The following is a 17,163-nucleotide window of genomic DNA, read 5'->3' as shown; positions in this document are numbered from 1 at the left end:
TTCTGCCGTCACCATTGGGCCTTAAAGGCTGTTGCCACTACTGCCTGTGAAGCCCCTGCTGTTTCTGCCACCACCGCTTCTGTCGCCTAGCAAGCCTGCTGGCAGTCCCAGATTATTTGTATTCCCATGACTCATCACTGTACTTTGGATTGTCCTGAATACCACAGTTTGGAAGCCAAGCCCATAACCCCAAGTTTGGATGCATTTTGGCTTGCCTGCTGATGAAACTGACTGTGCGGTGATTGATAATAATGACATCTATCCGTTTTAGAGCCCTAAGTAGTAGCAGTTGCCAAGTGAGTAGCCTGTTTGTCTCTGCATAGTTCCATCCTTATCGGTGATGTTTAGCTGGCGATATATCGCGATGTTGAAAACCAGATATTGACGAGCCCTCACACACATTGTGATTCACGATATACTGCCAAGTCAAATATTATGAAACAGATATCATGATGTGACCTTCAAACCGGTTTTGGACAATATATCGATATATCACCCAGTCCTACTTTGCCTAATCAGCTGTTGTGAGGAATAGCCATCATTGTTTTTAGCGGTTTGACTACCATGTGGCATTTATGCAGCCCTTAAAAACGACAGGCAATTCTATATTTCAACACAACTTTTTGGATTGCAATAACATGTTTCAACTAAATAGGATGCAAGAGATTATTCAACTGACAGCCCCAACTTATTTGGTATCTGAGCAACAGAATATACATTCATGCAGAGTATGACACAGAAAGGCACACTCTCTGTTATTTTCCTGCTTTCAGAGGCGGCACGAAGCATGAGACACACCTGACGATAAGGCAATTATGTAGGACGGTTAGGTGATAAAGAGAGCAGTGTCAAGGAGCGCATCTGAATGGTGGCTATAATGCATATTAATGGTTACATGCCCACATCTAAGGCGGTTAATTAGAAGCAGAAGCCACCGGAGAAAGAAAAGCTCAAAACGGCTGATAGGTGACACAAAGATGCACTATTTATTGAATTTTTCCAAGCATCAACGTTTACCTTTTGTTAAATCAGTCTTTGAAGAAGGCTGGCTTGTTGTTTCTTCAGGGCCTTTGTTACTGCTTTCTGAGGCATCGCTGCCAGTTTCGTCGTCATCGTCGTCTTCACTGTCTGTATAATCACTATCATCACTCTCACTCTCTGCTCTCTCATATTCACTGTCATCCGACTCCTCGTCTTCAGATTCCTGGCCAGGAGAATTCACTTCAGGCAAGAGCTTTGGTCTTTTGGCATCTTCGGGACTCCCCGCAGTGCTGCCTCCCATACTGCTCAAACCTTGCAGAGGTCGCTTCTGAGCCAACAGTTTTGGATTTAGGATGTTGATCGGCCTGCTGTCCTCGGACGTCTGTAATGCTGGATTCCTGCTGTCCTTACCAGAGGGGGAACTCTTCTTTCTGGCATTGCCCCCACCTTTATTCCCACGCAGCTGCTTCATAAGGCTTTTGCTTTTGGGATGCTTCCAAGTCACTAGACTCAAGCTGAAAGAGAAACTACTGTTAGCTCTCCACCTTATCACAGTTTAAGTTGCCACAGAAACTGTAACTAACCATTTGTTGGCAAGCAGGCCAATTCGTGCACAGTTCAGGGCAAGAAACAGCTGCACCAAAAGCTAATTTACAAAGCTGGAGGCTTGTCTTATTCTCTGAGATGGGGGACAGACTATGACACTGTGTGCATATGGGGCAGGCTCATGAGGTTGATATATATATTTTGCTACAACCCCACAACAGAATTGTAGTGCTTAGATTCTTACAGAAAAGAAATACAGAGGTGTGTATTCCCATTTATATTGTGATGCTCTAATGAACTGGCAGTAAAAGCATCTAGCTACTCATTAGGCCTCAATGGATGCTGCCTTCTGTCTGGTGCTTTACAAAGTTGGGTGCCTATATCTGCTCTAAAGAAATGACCCACTAAAATGATTATATTCCTTGGCAAGAAATGCAATGGAATAGAAACTACCATTAGAGGCTTTGAGGAAAATTCCTACTCCGTTTTGTCCAGAGCTCCTGATGTTCTCAAAATTCTGCACAGGAAAAGCCTTCAATAATGCAACATACTAGGTTTAATCCTCAAACATTCTGCTGGACTGGGTCTGACCCAGGACTTACAATGCAGTCCTATCCATGTTTATTTGGACATAATTCTGACTAACTTCAATGGGTGATTGGGTTTAGAATTTCAGTACAATATAAGGCCATGGAAAAAGAGTGCTCTAGTCGTTCTTTGGCACTTCATTGACAGCAAATAGCAAAAAGCAACAGAAGAACATCTGGCACCTTAAAGATTAACATTTTTGGCACAATTTTTTGAGACCTGGACCCCATAACGTTTTGCAGCAACTAGCAGAGCTACTCAGTTGGTTCCTTTGCAGCAGAGATGGAGAACCTTTGACCCTCCAGATGTTCTTGGACCACAGCTCCCATCATCCCTGCTCACTGGTCATTCTGGTTGCAATCCAACATCATTTGGCGTGCCACAGGTTCCCCATCCCTGTTTTATATCTTTTATCTCAGCTCTACCTGATCCAAGTGGGGAGGGGAAACTCAGTCTATGTCAGGGATCAGCAACCTTTTTCAGCCGTGGGTCGGTCCACCGTCCCTCAGACCATGTGGTGGGCCGGACTATATTGGGGCGGGGGGAAATGAACAAATTCCTATACCCCACAAATAACCCAGAGATGCATTTTAAATAAAAGGATACATTCTACTCAAGTAAAAACATACTGATTCCTGGACCATCCGCGGGCCGGATTTAGAAGGCGATTGGCCCGTATTTTTACCATTGCACATAAATGGCGAGGAGGTGGAGAGGGTTGGTAGTTTTAAATACCTGGGCACTTACATCTCTGAGGACCTCTCATGGACTGCAAATATTAATATGGTTGTGAGGAAGGTGCAGGGGAGGCTGTATTTCCTGAGAATGCTCAGAGGATTGAGTCTATCTCAGCACCTACTTCTGTCCTATTATCATAGTACCATTGAGAGTGTCTTAACCTATAGTATATTATCGTGGTATGGGAGCAGCTCTGGAATGGAAAAAAAGGCCTTACAGAGAATAATTAAAATTGCCCAGAATGTTATTGGGCTCCAACTACCAACCCTGGATGAGATCTTCACGTCTCGCAGCTTGAAGAAGTCACACAATATCCTGAGAGATCCCACCCATCCTGCTCACAACCTCTTTGAACTGTTGCCTTCGGGCAGAAGATATAGGACAATGAAAACACGAACCACACGCCTCCTGAATAGTTTCTATCCAAGAGCTCTGATTGCACTAAACAATGATCTCAGGGCCAGTTGTAAGAAATAGCAAGCAGTGAGTAGTAAGGAATGAGATAGGTTTTAGGTTATGCTATGCTTCTAATAGGTTGTGTTATATTCTGGATTATGTATGTTTTAACAGATTATGTCTGAATAGGATGAGAGTGTTGGAGATACGTGCAAATGTGTATGTGAATCCGGTCTTGGGTGTTTGATTTTCGTTGTTGTGTATACTGTGTATATACGGACAATGACAATAAATTTATCTATCTATCTATCTATCTATCTATCTGGCCCACAGACCTTAGGCTGCCTACGCCTGATCTATGTGCTTGCTTCCCAAATTGCCGGTACTGGGTGAGGAAACAAATCTAGCCTTATCCCATGATCCATTTACATATTTAGTTAAGCAGTATTTTTTCCTCAGTTATCTCCTGCCACTCCTCTGTCCTGGAACCTACATATGATTTTAATATGGTCTCCCCTCTAGGCACTGACCAGGCCCAGAACTGCTTAGCTTTAGCAAGGTGATGGCCTCATGTGTCTTTACACTATACCTCCAAAACTTGACTCATAACTAATAGCACGCAGGGCCAGTTAGCCTTTTTCTGTTGATGTCTATTTTCCAGAGGTCTTGTGTTTGGTAGAGATCTTAGGGAAATTGAGGAAGAGCATTTGCTCTGCACCTGTTTCCCACCATGCCCATATTCAGAAGTCCTTAAAAGCATATCACGGGGTGGTCCCACAGCAATTAAATTCTAGTAGACAAAGTCACAGTAAACAGTTACATGACTATGGACTCCATATTCGGAAATGGCATTCAGTACTGTTTATCAGAAGCGGGGAGCAAAGCAATGGAGCAAAGGTGTTATCTCCATCCTGGAGCAGACCCTGGACCTGATGGGTTTTGGTCTGATCCAAAAAGGCAACTCTCATATTCCTTGTTGTTCAATCATCACATTCCACACAGCTAAGATGTGGGGTTTTTATGAGACAGAAATGTGGCACACGGAAGCAAGAGACCCTTTTAAATTGCTTATGAAAGTGTGGGTTGGAGTAGAACTCCGAGGAGGGCAATAAAGGAGGCCCCTTCTTCAAGTCACAAAGACACTGGATCAAATATACAATGTTTTGAGGGTACATGATAGAGAGATGCCCTAGGGTCGCCACTTTCAGAAAATGGGTTTTGTAACTTTACTACCAGACAGAAATCAAAAGGTAAGCTTTATAGCCAATAGCAATTAACAGTTAAACTGTATTGCTAACCTGTTATGCGGCTAATAAAGGAACAGAGCTAGCACCTGTAAGAAAGTGCCAAATCTAATGTACATGGTGTCGTCTTTGGATTTTAAGCAAGCATACCGTTCAGATCTTCCACTCAATCAAAATGCAGAGGTCACGGCTAGAGGTGACATTTGGGGTGGTGTGAAAATGCAGCCCCCTTCCTCATGTGGTGCAAATGACTTAAGGGGACCAATAACTGAAATAAATCTAATGAGGAGACAGAGCTGGGTGCCATGAGCACATCAATGACAGCAAACCTCAGAACTCTAGATGACCTCTCACTTAGTGGTTTAATGTAGCTTGAAAAACAGTTTAAGGGTGAAGTGAGATATATGCTATTAATGTTCCTTCTGCAGTAAGTTATAGATCCATGTAAGGGAATCTATTCTGTGAAGTGCATGGTAAGAAAACCGCAGCTGGATTGGACGGTCTAATGCAAGGGTGTGTGGGGTGGTTATTCTTTTATCTCTCCTTTTTTACTATTATTTGTGCTTTTATCTTGTGTTTTTATACAGTGGTACCTCGCAAGACGGAATTAATTCGTTCTGCGAGTTTTTTCGTCTTGCAATTTTTTTCGTCTTGCGAAGCACGGATTTTGGAAAAGCTTCAAAAATCACCAAACTCTTCAAAAACCTCAAAAAAGGCTACCACACCGCGTGCTATGAGTTGCTTCTCGAAGTCAAGTCGCAACTGCACCCCCTGAATGCACAGTTTCAAGAAAAAGGAAACAAACTTGCAAGACAAAGGAAACAAACTTGCAAGACGTTTTCGTCTTGCGAAGCAAGCCCATAGGGAAATCCGTCTTGCGAAGCAACTCAAGAAACGAAAAACTCTTTCGTCTTGCAAGTTTTTCGTCTTACGAGGCATTCATCTTGCGAGGTACCACTGTATTATGAACCGTCCTGAGATCTTTTGATGAAGGGCAGTATATAAATCAAACAAACGATGAATAAATACTACTAGTAGATCTCTGGGTGACTTGCAGTAGATCACAAAGGATCTACTTGTACTTGATGCAGATCCTAACAATACCTTCCTTTCCCCCACACCACCCCGGTGAAACAAATTAAGTGCTGATAGGAGGCTGGGGGAAGAGAATGAAGGCTGGATTTTGCGTGGAAGGAATATCAGCTTATTTCTGGCACTAAAAACAAATTCCAGGATTGAGAAGCACCCAGAGTTGTCCTGATCATTACTTCTAAGTGTACGAACACCACACTTTCTAGGCAACTGTTCTGCACATGGCTCCAGCAGACAGACCTCAGGGTTCTGGAAAAAAGAAAGTGGATCCCAAGGATAAAGCCCTCCCACTTGTAATCTAATTACATCAACTGCCCTCAGGTAGGCCAGGAGGAGTAAGCCTCTCGTTGTCCACTCCCCGGCCCCAACACCTACTATTCCAGAGATAGACTGCCTCTGCCCCTGGAGGTTCCATTTAGCTTTGATAGCCCTTCTCACCTGCCTGCCACAAAAAAGCAGTTAAGTCACCCGGCGCAAAGGCATTTTCTGGGGCCGCCCCACAGCTCCAGAACCCATTGCCAACTGGTGACCTGGTTAACTTGGGACCAACAGGCCCCTTGGGAAAACTTTGGAAACCCACCTGCCCCGTCGGCCTTTCCTACCACGGCGTTTCCATTCTGCTACCGTGTTCTCTCACCGTTGGTGGGTTGCTGTTTATCGTTACACTCTGTTGCTCGTTGTTTTCGGGCCGGGTGTTTAAGTTTTATTACAGCTGGGGGGGGTGTGTGTGTTTAAAATTCGCAATAAACTGCTTGCCACTGGGGCACTGTATTTCATCGCGAGGGTTTTCAGCTCTGAAAAAGGCAACCTATAACAATCTCTCAATCGGTAGAACAGACTCTTAATCGCGGGGCTGTGGGTTCGAGCCCCACGTGGGGCAAAATAAATAAATAAATTCCTGCAATGGCAAGGGGCTGGACTAGATGACCCTCGTGCGGCCCCTTCCCAACTCTACGATTCTATGAAACGGGGGGGGGGGGGGGAAATATATAGATATATATGAATGAACCGACCTGCAGTCCTGTTGGGTCACGTGGCAGGCCAGGGGCTTTCCTCCACTGCTTCCCCCCCTCCTCCTTGAGCTTACAAGGCCCCAAACAAACCCCGCTCTCTGGTCACCGGTCCTTCCCGCCTCGCACACTGCCTCGGGGGTGCGGCGTTGCGGGGTCAGGACTCGAGGAGGCTGGAAGGGGAGGACGGACCGCAAACCCGGAAGAGGAAGGTCGCGCGAGCAGCCGCCGCCGGGCCGGAGCTCCACCTGCCGCTGACGCGCCGCCTCCGCTCCACGCCCCCCGCCCCCGCCAGGCCTCGCTCGGCTGCTCCCAGCGCCGCTAGAGCCCCGCTTGCAGGCCGCGGCCCCGCAGCGCTTTCCCGTATCCTGGCAACGGGAGAGGACAGCGTCACAAAGGGCGGGACGCGCATGCGCGCGGGAAGGCTCGGGCCAGGGCCCGCCTCTCCTGTGGCGTCACGAATAAACCAACGAGAGAACAAAAGGCCCAGGGGAGGTTTTTTTCTCCTTTTATTGTTGATAAGCGCGCTGCAGCGCCCCCTAGAGGGCGGTCGCATTCCTTGCGTCGTAGTAGCTTGTCCTCCACTGTCCACATCAGAAGGTGGTTGAGCTCCACTGGCAGTTTGCCTGGTCACTTTCTTATGTGGTCTCATGCCTCAGGCCAATCCCATTCTCCACAGACCCTCCAATTTTTCCTGTTTTCCAGGATTTTCAGGAGCCGTCCTAGGTTTCTGATTTGATCCCAGAATGTCCAGCTTCTCCTTAGGAAATATTGCAGAAATATTGGGAGGATATGGTTGGCCATCCCCATTTCACTGGAGAAATGTTGAAGGATAGGTCTCCACCGCCAGGTTATCTGCCAACACGGGCTCTCATTTCTAAAGTCAGTCTTGGGGGCAACCAGGGCACGTTCAGCAGAACATGGCCTCTTCTGGAAAGACACCTGCAGGAAGGAAGGATGCAGAAGTTAAGAGAGAAGAAACGCTGTGGTGCACCTGCAGCAGCACAACCGGACACCTTCATCTGCCCCAGCTGCAACAAAACATGTCTCTCCCGTGTCGGTCTCTACAGCCACAGCAGGCACTGTAACTCTCCAACGGTTTGCCCCTCCCAAAACACGTACTCCTTCATTGTCCCCTGAGACAGACGGGTGCCAACAACAGCAAGGCTGATGCTTTTTTGCATCATAGTCATTACAGCTTTCCAACATGTTGACTTCACCCCCAAAGGTGCATGTGCCCCTCCATTGTGTCCCGAGAGAGATGGCAACAACAACAAGAAGGAGGGACATTGTTCAAATTAGATGGGGTGGAAGCTCGTATGCCCTTTATTTTCATATATGGGAACTCTGGCCTGCTGCAATTCCCAATTGTTGGCTGTGCTAGCTAGGAGTGATGGAGCCAACCCTGCTTCAGCTACTGTGTTTTGGAAGCTGTAGCAGGCATGATTTGGCTATAAATTGGAGGCAGGGGAGTCAAGGGCTGTGGCTAGTAAATAAGTAAGAACAGAAGAACCTTGTTGCTGGATCTGACCAAAGGCCCGGCATCTAGCCCAGAATCCTGTTCTCGGAGTAGCCTGCGTTGTGGTGTTCCCTCCCAGCAATTCATCACACTGACTACTTCTTGGTTATCGACTGATACATATATATTATTTTGAAGTTGATGATTTGTAAATTTTGGATGACATTCTAACTGATAATAATAATACATTTACTACATTTATTAGCCATGTGTTGCAGCTGTATTTGAGCAGATTATTCTGTACTGCAACACGGGTTTGTGAAAGCAAGTCCTGGCTGTAACAACACTCTTGTTACCTGCCTTTTTTCAGCAACTGGTATTATCTATTTATTTCAATTTATTACTTATTCAAAGGCATGCTCTTCACTCGAGGTAGAACACAGCCATTGTGGCTAGTAGCCTTATCCTCCTTGAAAGTGGCAAATCCTCATTTAAAGCCAGTCACTCATGGGTTGCAGGTCATCATCCCAGGGTTGTATAAATATCTTTAGATATATACCCTGTTTTAAGGCCGCTCCAGGCATTATTCACATGCTGAATGCCACCACGACGAAAACTTTTAAAGCAGCAGCCGTGTAGTTTATTATTCCGCTCTGCATCAAACCTGAGTTGAGGTGAATTCAGGATTGTACTGGTCGCAGTTACTTTATTTCAGAGATGCAGAAAATACAGTCCTTCAAACTGGTAAAGACATATTCTTGGGGTGCACTATTTAACCCAATAACTGGTCTTTATCAAGATGTCCCTAGACTCTAGCTCCCACGAGCCCCAGCCAGCTTGGTGAATGGTCAGGGATGATGGGAGGTGTAGTCCAGGAACATCTGGAGGGGCATGGGTTCTGTACCCCTGCTTTATTGGTTCTTTAGATAAATAGGTACCGCTCCGGCGGGAAGGTAAATGGCGTTTCTGTGCGCTGCTCTGGTTCGCCAGAAGCAGCTTAGTCATGCTGGCCACATGACCCAGAAGCTGTATGCCGGCTCCCTCGGCCAATAAAGCAAGATGAGCGCTGCAACCCCAGAGTCAGTCACGACTGGACCTAATGGTCAGGGGTCCCTTTACCCTTTACCTATAAACTGTAACATTATGTTGAAGAAGGGCAAACAGTACCTTGCTGAAATACAGTATGGAATCTCTCATCCCACTGGGAGTCAGGCACGTGGGTATTGGGTGATGCAGAGGAGGACAACGAATGCAAGAAGAGGCACTGGTCAAGGCAAGGAGTTACGTCTGTTTGAGGAGCCTGGGTTAAGGAAGCCCGTGGCTCAGCGTTTAGTGCATGAAAACTGCTTTCTGATCCAAGCTCAGAAGTGAGTGTGTTTAAGTTGTTAGGGTCTAGGAAGCTGTTTAAGATGCTGGCGATGACATCTTCATCCACAGAGAGATCCTCAGGGAAATCTAGAGCTCCGTTAGTCCCCAAACCTTGCCTTGGTATCATGTGAGTGTCCTCAGTGGACTGTCTGGGCCACAAGGAAATGCCGGTAGACTTCTGAGGTGCTTGCTTTGCATATTGAGAGAAGATTTCAGCTAGGGAGTGGATTTGTCCAGACAGCATGCTGATGGCCCATCTGTCAGAGTCAGGGCTTGTACCTGTTGTTGGGAACATGCCTATGGATGGCCCTCCTTCAAATAATGGAGAAATGTCTACAGGAGGGCTGCTGTCAGGAGGAAGTGCATTTCCAGGGGAGCAGAGGACATAAGGGTTCATGGAGGGCAGCCTGTTGGCATTGTCTAGGCTGGAAAGACTTTGGGGCCCACTTACTGGAAAGAATGGAAGTCCCGTTTCTTGAGGCGGCTGCAGGGTGCCTGCCTCAGCCCGCATGTTAGGGAGAGGGATGTTGGTTGGAAACAGAGACTGGAGGGCAGAAGGAAGCATCTTTTCTTCGCATGCCTCAAGCAGCTGAGAGGGGTTGTACTCATGTGCCTCATCCATGGCTGCCACTGGTTCTTGAGGGAAGAAACTGGCTTCGTTCAGCACTGTCGTCTGCGGCCGTATTTCTCCAGAATTGCATTGAAGATTTGGGATAGCTGGGGAAACAGCTCCACGCTGTGGGTCTTGGTTCCGGAGATAGAGGGCTTCTTCCTCCCTATGCAAGGATACAAAAAGTGTGCATTGAAACAAGCACTGGATGCCATCATACCAACAGGAAGGTTACTGACACAGGCACTCAAACCAGATTTGGTCCTCCCATGCCACTGTGTAGCATAATCAAAGTATTGTGAGAGCACAAGCGAATCACAAGCATGAGGGCATTTGCATAGAGGGCATTTGCTAGAATTTGCAAATACAGTGGTACCTTGGGTTAAGAACTTAATTTGTTCTGGAGGTCCGTTCTTAACCTGAAACTGTTCTTAACCTGAGGTACCACTTTAGCTAATGGGGCCTCCCGCTGCTGCCGTGTGATTTCTGTTCTCATCCTTGTCAGGAGTTCAGCCTACACTCGAGTAGGAGCTTGGCAGAGACACATGCCCGACTGGCATGTTCCCTCCCTCGTGGTCGATCGTTCGGGAGCTTCATAAGCTTTCTTCTGCCCGAACATCACAGCGACCGATGCCTACCGACACCAGCACACTTAGGGATCCGCAGAGTTTGTGTATCATGCGTGTGACAAGCCTCAGCAACTCAGCATTTTGGCTAATCTACTTTATTTCCATATAAACACACACGGAGCACTGCAACATGGCTCCCTCTTTCTCTAGCATCAGACAGCAAAGGGGGGGGGGGACAAAGGACAATAGTCCCATGTCATGGAACACAGTAACACAAACATCCTGTCTCCGTCACTTCCCACTCTATGGAGTCAAAACATATACCGTCATGTGAAAGACAACAACACCATGACTGCAAGCATGGATCAGGAATTCTAACAATCCTGAAGCAAAGTTCTTAACCTGAGGTACTATTTCTGGGTTAGCAGAGTCTGTAACCTGAAGCGTCTGTAACCCGAGGTACCACTGTATTGCTAACGTAGTACAGAAAGCAGAAGGTGTCGTTTGCAACACCAATGTACATTGGAGCCAATTCAGATTTGCAGACATAGGAAATTGGGAAAGGGGGAGATGAAGAGTTAAACAAGAACCAGAGATGTTCCTTTTTCCTAGCGCAGGGGTCTGCAACCCGCGGCTCCGGAGCCGCATGTGGCTCTTTTACACCTTTGCCGCGGTTCCGGGGCGGATACTAGTGAGGGGAGGAGGCGCATTGTGCGCCCTGACACTCCCCACTGTGGCAGGCGCTGTACTGGCTGTGACGTCACATGGGGGCAGTGCGTGCGTTAGTCACGCACCGTCCCGACGTCACCTTCCCGCCCGCCCACCCGCTACATTGTAAGGGGCATGTACGCTGGTCACTGCATTGAAAGGGGGCATGTACGCTGGTCACTGCATTGAAAGGGGGCATGTACACTGGTCACTGTTTTGAAGGGGAGTGAAGAACACACACACACAAAAAGGTAACTTGTTAATTTAACGTTTATTTCTATGAGGAGGAGTAATTCTGAGGGGTCAAACAAAGAAATAATTAAAAAAGTGACAAAAAAGTTATTTTTATAATGACGAGTTTTGCGGCTCCCAGTTTTTTTTCCTTCGGAAACGGGTCCAAGTGGCTCTTTTTGTCTTAAAGGTTGCAGACCCCTGTCCTAGCGCTTTTCATCAAGGCTGCCTCCAGACCTTTGCGGGGGGCGGTGATTTAAGTGCATACAGAAAATTTAGGTTTGTACAATTAAAATGCTCTGCTGCCCTAGCACAGCGAATTCACTTTGAAAAAGGGAAAAAAAGGAGGATTTTTTGTAGTTAGGAAAGTGACATGGAAATGCACTGAAAAGTGGAAGATGAATGAATGATTCACAGGAAGATATATAAACACCCCACAAGCAAACCAGGATGAATGCTCAATAAAGCCTAGATCTAACCAAACCTCTGCATAAGCTTTGTGCAAGAAAATCAGGATAAATGCTCAATAAGCAGGTTGTCTGGAGGAGCACTTTTTTCATCTTTTGTTGTATGCTACAAATGGAAATGCAGTCGACTTTTCAAACTGCTATCCTTGCTGCTGCAACCGCTTTTCCTTTCTGTGTACAGTGGTACCTCAGGTTAAGTACTTAATTCATTCCAGAGGTCCGTTCTTAACCTGAAACTGTTCTTAACCTGAAGCACCACTTTAGCTAATGGGGCCTCCTGCTGCCGCCACGTCGCAGGAGCACGATTTCTGTTCTCATCCTGAAGCAAAGTTCTTAACCCAAGGTACCATTTCTGGGTTAGCGGAGTCTGTAACCTGAAGCATATGTAACCTGAGGTACCACTGTACATCCAGCTATATTCTGTCCATTGCGTTCCATAAGCGCAGGGAAGGGAAAGCACAAGTTGCCTTAACAGCAATTTAAAAAAACACCCCAAAGACATTATTTCAGCAATCTTTTTAAAAGTCGAATGATGTAAGATGTTCTAAAGCGCTATTGCCCAATTATTTTCAAGAAAACCTCTTTAAAACTAGGACATGTCTCCAACTGCTATCGGAACGAATCCATTCAAAGCCATGGATTTTACTTTAGTCACACCCGTTAATTACAAGGGGTCTAACCTGTTGTGAGTCAGTTGAGTACAACCCTGTGTTACGGCAAAGAAGACATAAACTGTGCTACTGTTCTGAGTTCTTTTTTCAAACTTAGATTATGAGAAAAGTCGGAAGAGCCGTGGGGAGAAGAGGACGGCAATGACTGGGTCCCCATCTCAGGGTCATGCAATGCATTTTATGTGGAGCTATGCTTGAGGATGCTCAGAGGCTGCAACTGGTACACAGGACAGCAGCGAGGCTGCTTGTGTAGACAAACTACTGCCAGCATATATATCACTTTCCTTGTGGGATTTGCACTGGCTTCCAAGCTGCTACTCGGTGAAATTCAAGGTGTTGGTACTAACACATAAGGTCTATACAGGACCAGGTTACTAGAGAAACTTCCTAATCTCTTATATACCCAGTAGGTCACTTCAATCTGTGGGAGAGCTTTTCCTGAAAGTTCCAAAGATCTCAGAAGCCCTCTCCAAAGTAACTTGGAGCAGGGCTTTTAGTGTGACTGCCCCAGTTCTGTGGAATAGCATTCCTGTTGAAATCTGGCAGCCAGCCACCATCTGTGCTTTCTGGAAATGAAGGAAGACATTTTTGTTCCAAGCGGTTTTCCCAGCCGGATGAATGGGTGTTGGCCGTGTCTATTTTGTTTTAGTTTAGTTTTAAATATATCTGCAGTTTTAAATGTGTTTATTATACATCACATCGAGATAATGATGTAGAATGCAAATAATAATAATTCACAGAACCATAGAATTGTAGAGCTGGAAGGGACCCCAAGGGTCATCTAGTCCAACCCCTTGCAATGCAGGAATCTCAGCTCAAGCATCCATGAAAGATGGCTACCCAACCTCTGCTTATAAACCTCCAAGGAAGGAGAGTCCGCGACCTCCCAAGGGAGTCAGTTCCACTGCAACATAATTTAAAATGAAGGAAGCACCTTAGTTGGGAATTGCCCTTGAATATTACCTGGACACAGGTGATGCTGTGGTCTAAACCACAGAGCCTAGAGCTTGCCGATCAGAAGGTCGGCAGTTCGAATCCCCTTGATGGGGTGAGCTCCCATTGCTCTGTCCCTGCTCCTGCCAACCTAGCAGTTCGAAAGCACGTCAAGTGCAAGTAGATAAATAGGTACCGCTCCAGCGGGAATGTAAACGGCATTTCCGTGCACTGTTCTGGTTCGCCAGAAGCGGCTTAGTCATGCTGGCCACATGACCCGGAAGCTGTACGCCGGCTCCCTCGGCCAATAAAGCGAGATGAGCACCACAACCCCAGAGTCGGCCACGACTGGACCCAATGGTCAGGGGTCCCTTTACCTTTACTATTACCTATGCAGGGAATGTCTTTACCTAAGAATGTGGTTGGTGCAAGTGATCAGCTCTCCTCCCTTTCCATTCTCCCTTATCGCAAGAACTTGCACCCAAGCCCAACTCAGGTCCTTGCAGAGTAGACGGACTACCGTGTGCCGAATGTGTCTCCCAGAATCGTGCACTGAAACTGCAAAAATAAGAAAGGGTTATTTGTTTAAACATAGGCGCATAGAACACCTGGTAACTGGAAGAACAGCAGTCAACTGAGCTGAAATTATGTATTGCCACTGTTCTATATTGACAAGTTTGCAAAGCAGTTATGCCAACATAATCCTGAGTCCCAAAGGCCAGCTGAAACAAGTAAGCCAGCTGTGGCTCTGGTCCACGGACCCAATTAGATTATAAGAAGAGCTCTGCTGGATCAGGGCAATGGCCCATCAAGTCCAACGTCCTGTTCTCATAGTGGTCAACCATATGACTAGGAAAACTGCAAGTAGGACAACAGCACCCTCCCCTGCATTTCCCAGTAATCAGTATTCAGAAGCATTCTGTGTCCAACAGTGGAGATAGAACCACATAGCCATCAGGATTAGCAAACAATTGATAGCCTTATTTTCCATGACTTTATTTAATCCTCTTTTAAAGCCATTCAAATCTGGCAGAGGCTGGATGGCTACCTATCACAGGTACATTGTCACATGAGATTTGCTGCCAGTATCGAGGCTACCTGACCCTTGTAGTCTCTTAAAATTAAGGTGGCTAGCTGCATAACAACCCTCTTCTGCAAAAGTATTGAACATGCAGGCACCCTGGACTCTTTCCCCACCTCTTCTCTAACCACCCTACTCCAAATTCCATTAGTACAGTGGACGCACGTTTGCAACCCGCAGCGGCGCATCTGCACATGCGCAAAGCACAATTTAGCACTTCTGCGCATGCGCAACCACCAAAACCCGGAAGTAACCCTTTCTGGTACCTCCGGGTTTCGGCAGTCTGCATCCCGAAAAAACGCACCTGAAGTGTCTGTAACCCGAGGTATGACTGTATATGTCTATACAACACCCTGTAAGTTAGGCCAGCTGTTTCACCAAATCATAGATGAGAGCTGAGTCTAAAAAAATAGTGGCCAGCTTGTTTAATACTATGCGGTGAGAGCACTCCAATGGTGCAAGCCTATGGATGTTTACTTAGAAGTAGACCCCAATGTTTTCAGTAGGGTTTACTTCCGTAGGGATGTGCATAGGAATGCTCCCATGATTCTCTGAGTGATGCCATGACTGTTAAAGAGGTGTGGATGTTGCTTCCATCTTCCTAGTCATTCTTGTCTCAGGCACAACACTCACTCAGAGTCCTGTGAATCTCTACAGCTCTTCCAGTATCTTCAGGATGCAGGAGACGGTACCAAGACTGTCCAACCAGCTCTTCCTTTTGGTAACCAAGATGGTAAATAACACTTGAGGGGGAGAAAACAGGGAAGAGTTTAATCAATATGAAATATACTCGGAGTTGAGTGTGGACTTCATGCTCTTTATTCAGCTCATAGTAGCGAGGAATTAATGTTCCCCCCAAATATCTGCTTTATATACATTATTTACACAATGGGCCGCACGTGATTGGCTAATTCCTATAGGCCAATCAGGTTGCAGATTCACTTCCACCTGGAGCTGGATTGGGTGGCTTCTGCGGACCAATCATACTGCTGCATTGTTCTAGGACCAATCAGACTGCTGCATTTTGGATCCTATTCAACTCAGTACATAACACAATACTATGGTACCTCCATCATTAAGTGGGAAAGAAAGCACAACAGGCAACAACAGAACTTTTGTGCCAAGCAAACACCACTGCCTAGAATAGGATTGCCAACTTATTTGTTTACTGGCCTCTGCTCCTGTGCTTATACAGGTAAGTGTGATTCTGCCCAAGTCTGGCCACCAAAAGCTCTGGCAACAGTCGATTTCCATGAAAATCTTCACCTGCTAGTGATTGCAGATCAAAACACAGGAACAGAGGGCAGGTTTTCTTTTCTGGTCATTTGGCAACTCAGTCCGTTTGTAGAATGCTGTCGCTGTGTGATGCATCCCTCTCCATCACTACTGACTTTCAGGAACAATTGAAAAACATTTCTTTTACCCCGGTGTTTGATGCCTGGAAACTGCTGCTCCTGGCAACCCTGAAATCAATGGCTGATAGAATGTTTTTAACTGGTCTTATAATGCTTCAAAAAATGTTTTGTTTGTTTTTAAAATTGATGGGTTCCTTTGGCTTCGGGAGGAAGGGCAGGATATAAATTGAATAAATTATATCATAAATAATATCCATACTGGCCCTACTAAACTGCTCAAATAGTGGATTTTTCTTACTTGTCAGTCATCTCCACGATCTTCATATCCAGTGTGTGCTGGCTCTGGAATGAGGAGTCCTTGGAAGCCCCATCTACATCTTCTGACAGGTGTGTGACAGGAGTACAGAAGGCAACAAAGGTCAAGGCAGGAGAGGAGGTGGTCGACTGCGGGTTGAGCATGAGGAATTTGCCACGCACAGACATCAAACGGTTCCTTCCATACCTCACCCGAAAGGCTCTCAGAGTGCGCATTTCAGTGATGAACTCAATTTCTGCAGCAATTAAAATATAAATAAATCAGGATGCTTAAAGCTCAGAGGCAGATTGAGGTTTGTGAGGGCTGATACTAGGTAGGAACTTGGAGGCGCTCCTCCGATTCCTTTTTGCAATAAGTACACCAACACAAAACTCATTCTCTGTGTAACCCGATTTTAAATCCAGTTCTGTGGTCTAATACAGGGATGGGTGATCTGTGGCTATAGATGCTCCTGGACTACAACTCCCATCATCCCTTGCTATTGATCTTGCTAGTTAGGGGTGATGGGAACTCTAGTCCATCAACATCTGGAAGGTCCCACATTCACTCTCCCTAGTCTGACAAGATGAAAGAAAATGACTTGTCACCCAATTCCGTGTTGTTTGAGAAGATGCATTTTACACCCAGGTTGCAGTTAGAGTTAAGACCATCTAAAGCAAGAGGAACACGGGTGGCGCTGTAGTCTAAACCACTGAGCCTAGGGCTTGCTGATTGGAAGGTCGGAGGTTTGAATTCCTGCGACGGGGTGAGCTCCCGTTGCTCAGTCCCTGCTCCTGCCCACCTAGCAGTTCGAAAGCACG

At 46.3% G+C, this 17,163-nt stretch overlaps 2 protein-coding genes across 8 annotated transcripts in view; both read right to left on the bottom strand.

The window, feature by feature from the left end:
• The window catches only part of RRP36 (ribosomal RNA processing 36), a 42,987-nt gene extending 36,081 nt beyond the window's left edge, over positions 1-6,906 (bottom strand). The window contains exons 1-2 of one of the 2 annotated variants that reach the window (XM_079968949.1): positions 6,599-6,906; positions 1,018-1,496 (exon numbers count right to left, since the gene is read on the bottom strand). In XM_079968949.1, coding sequence (XP_079825075.1) covers positions 1,018-1,453 — 436 coding nt within the window. In that variant the 5' untranslated portion in view covers positions 1,454-1,496; positions 6,599-6,906. Of the gene's footprint in view, positions 1-1,017; positions 1,497-6,165; positions 6,305-6,598 lie in introns of those variants that run through there. The other variant, XM_079968950.1, reaches the window with a different exon arrangement.
• A 224-nt stretch (positions 6,907-7,130) lies between these two features.
• The window catches only part of LOC307211729 (neuronal PAS domain-containing protein 4-like), a 37,743-nt gene continuing 27,710 nt past the window's right edge, over positions 7,131-17,163 (bottom strand). For all 6 annotated transcript variants that reach the window (XM_079968648.1, XM_079968649.1, XM_079968652.1 and 3 more), the window contains 5 exons: positions 16,346-16,598; positions 15,326-15,435; positions 14,022-14,169; positions 9,222-10,198; positions 7,131-7,537 (listed from right to left, as the gene is read on the bottom strand). In XM_079968648.1, coding sequence (XP_079824774.1) covers positions 7,506-7,537; positions 9,222-10,198; positions 14,022-14,169; positions 15,326-15,435; positions 16,346-16,598 — 1,520 coding nt within the window. In that variant the 3' untranslated portion in view covers positions 7,131-7,505. The remainder of the gene's footprint in view (positions 7,538-9,221; positions 10,199-14,021; positions 14,170-15,325; positions 15,436-16,345; positions 16,599-17,163) is intronic.

Source organism: Podarcis cretensis, assembly GCF_951804945.1.
Source record: "Podarcis cretensis genome assembly, chromosome: 3".
Classification (NCBI taxonomy): Eukaryota; Metazoa; Chordata; class Lepidosauria; order Squamata; family Lacertidae; genus Podarcis; species Podarcis cretensis.
Note: the sequence above shows the minus strand (reverse complement) of the source record. Positions and strands in the feature narration are given on the sequence as shown.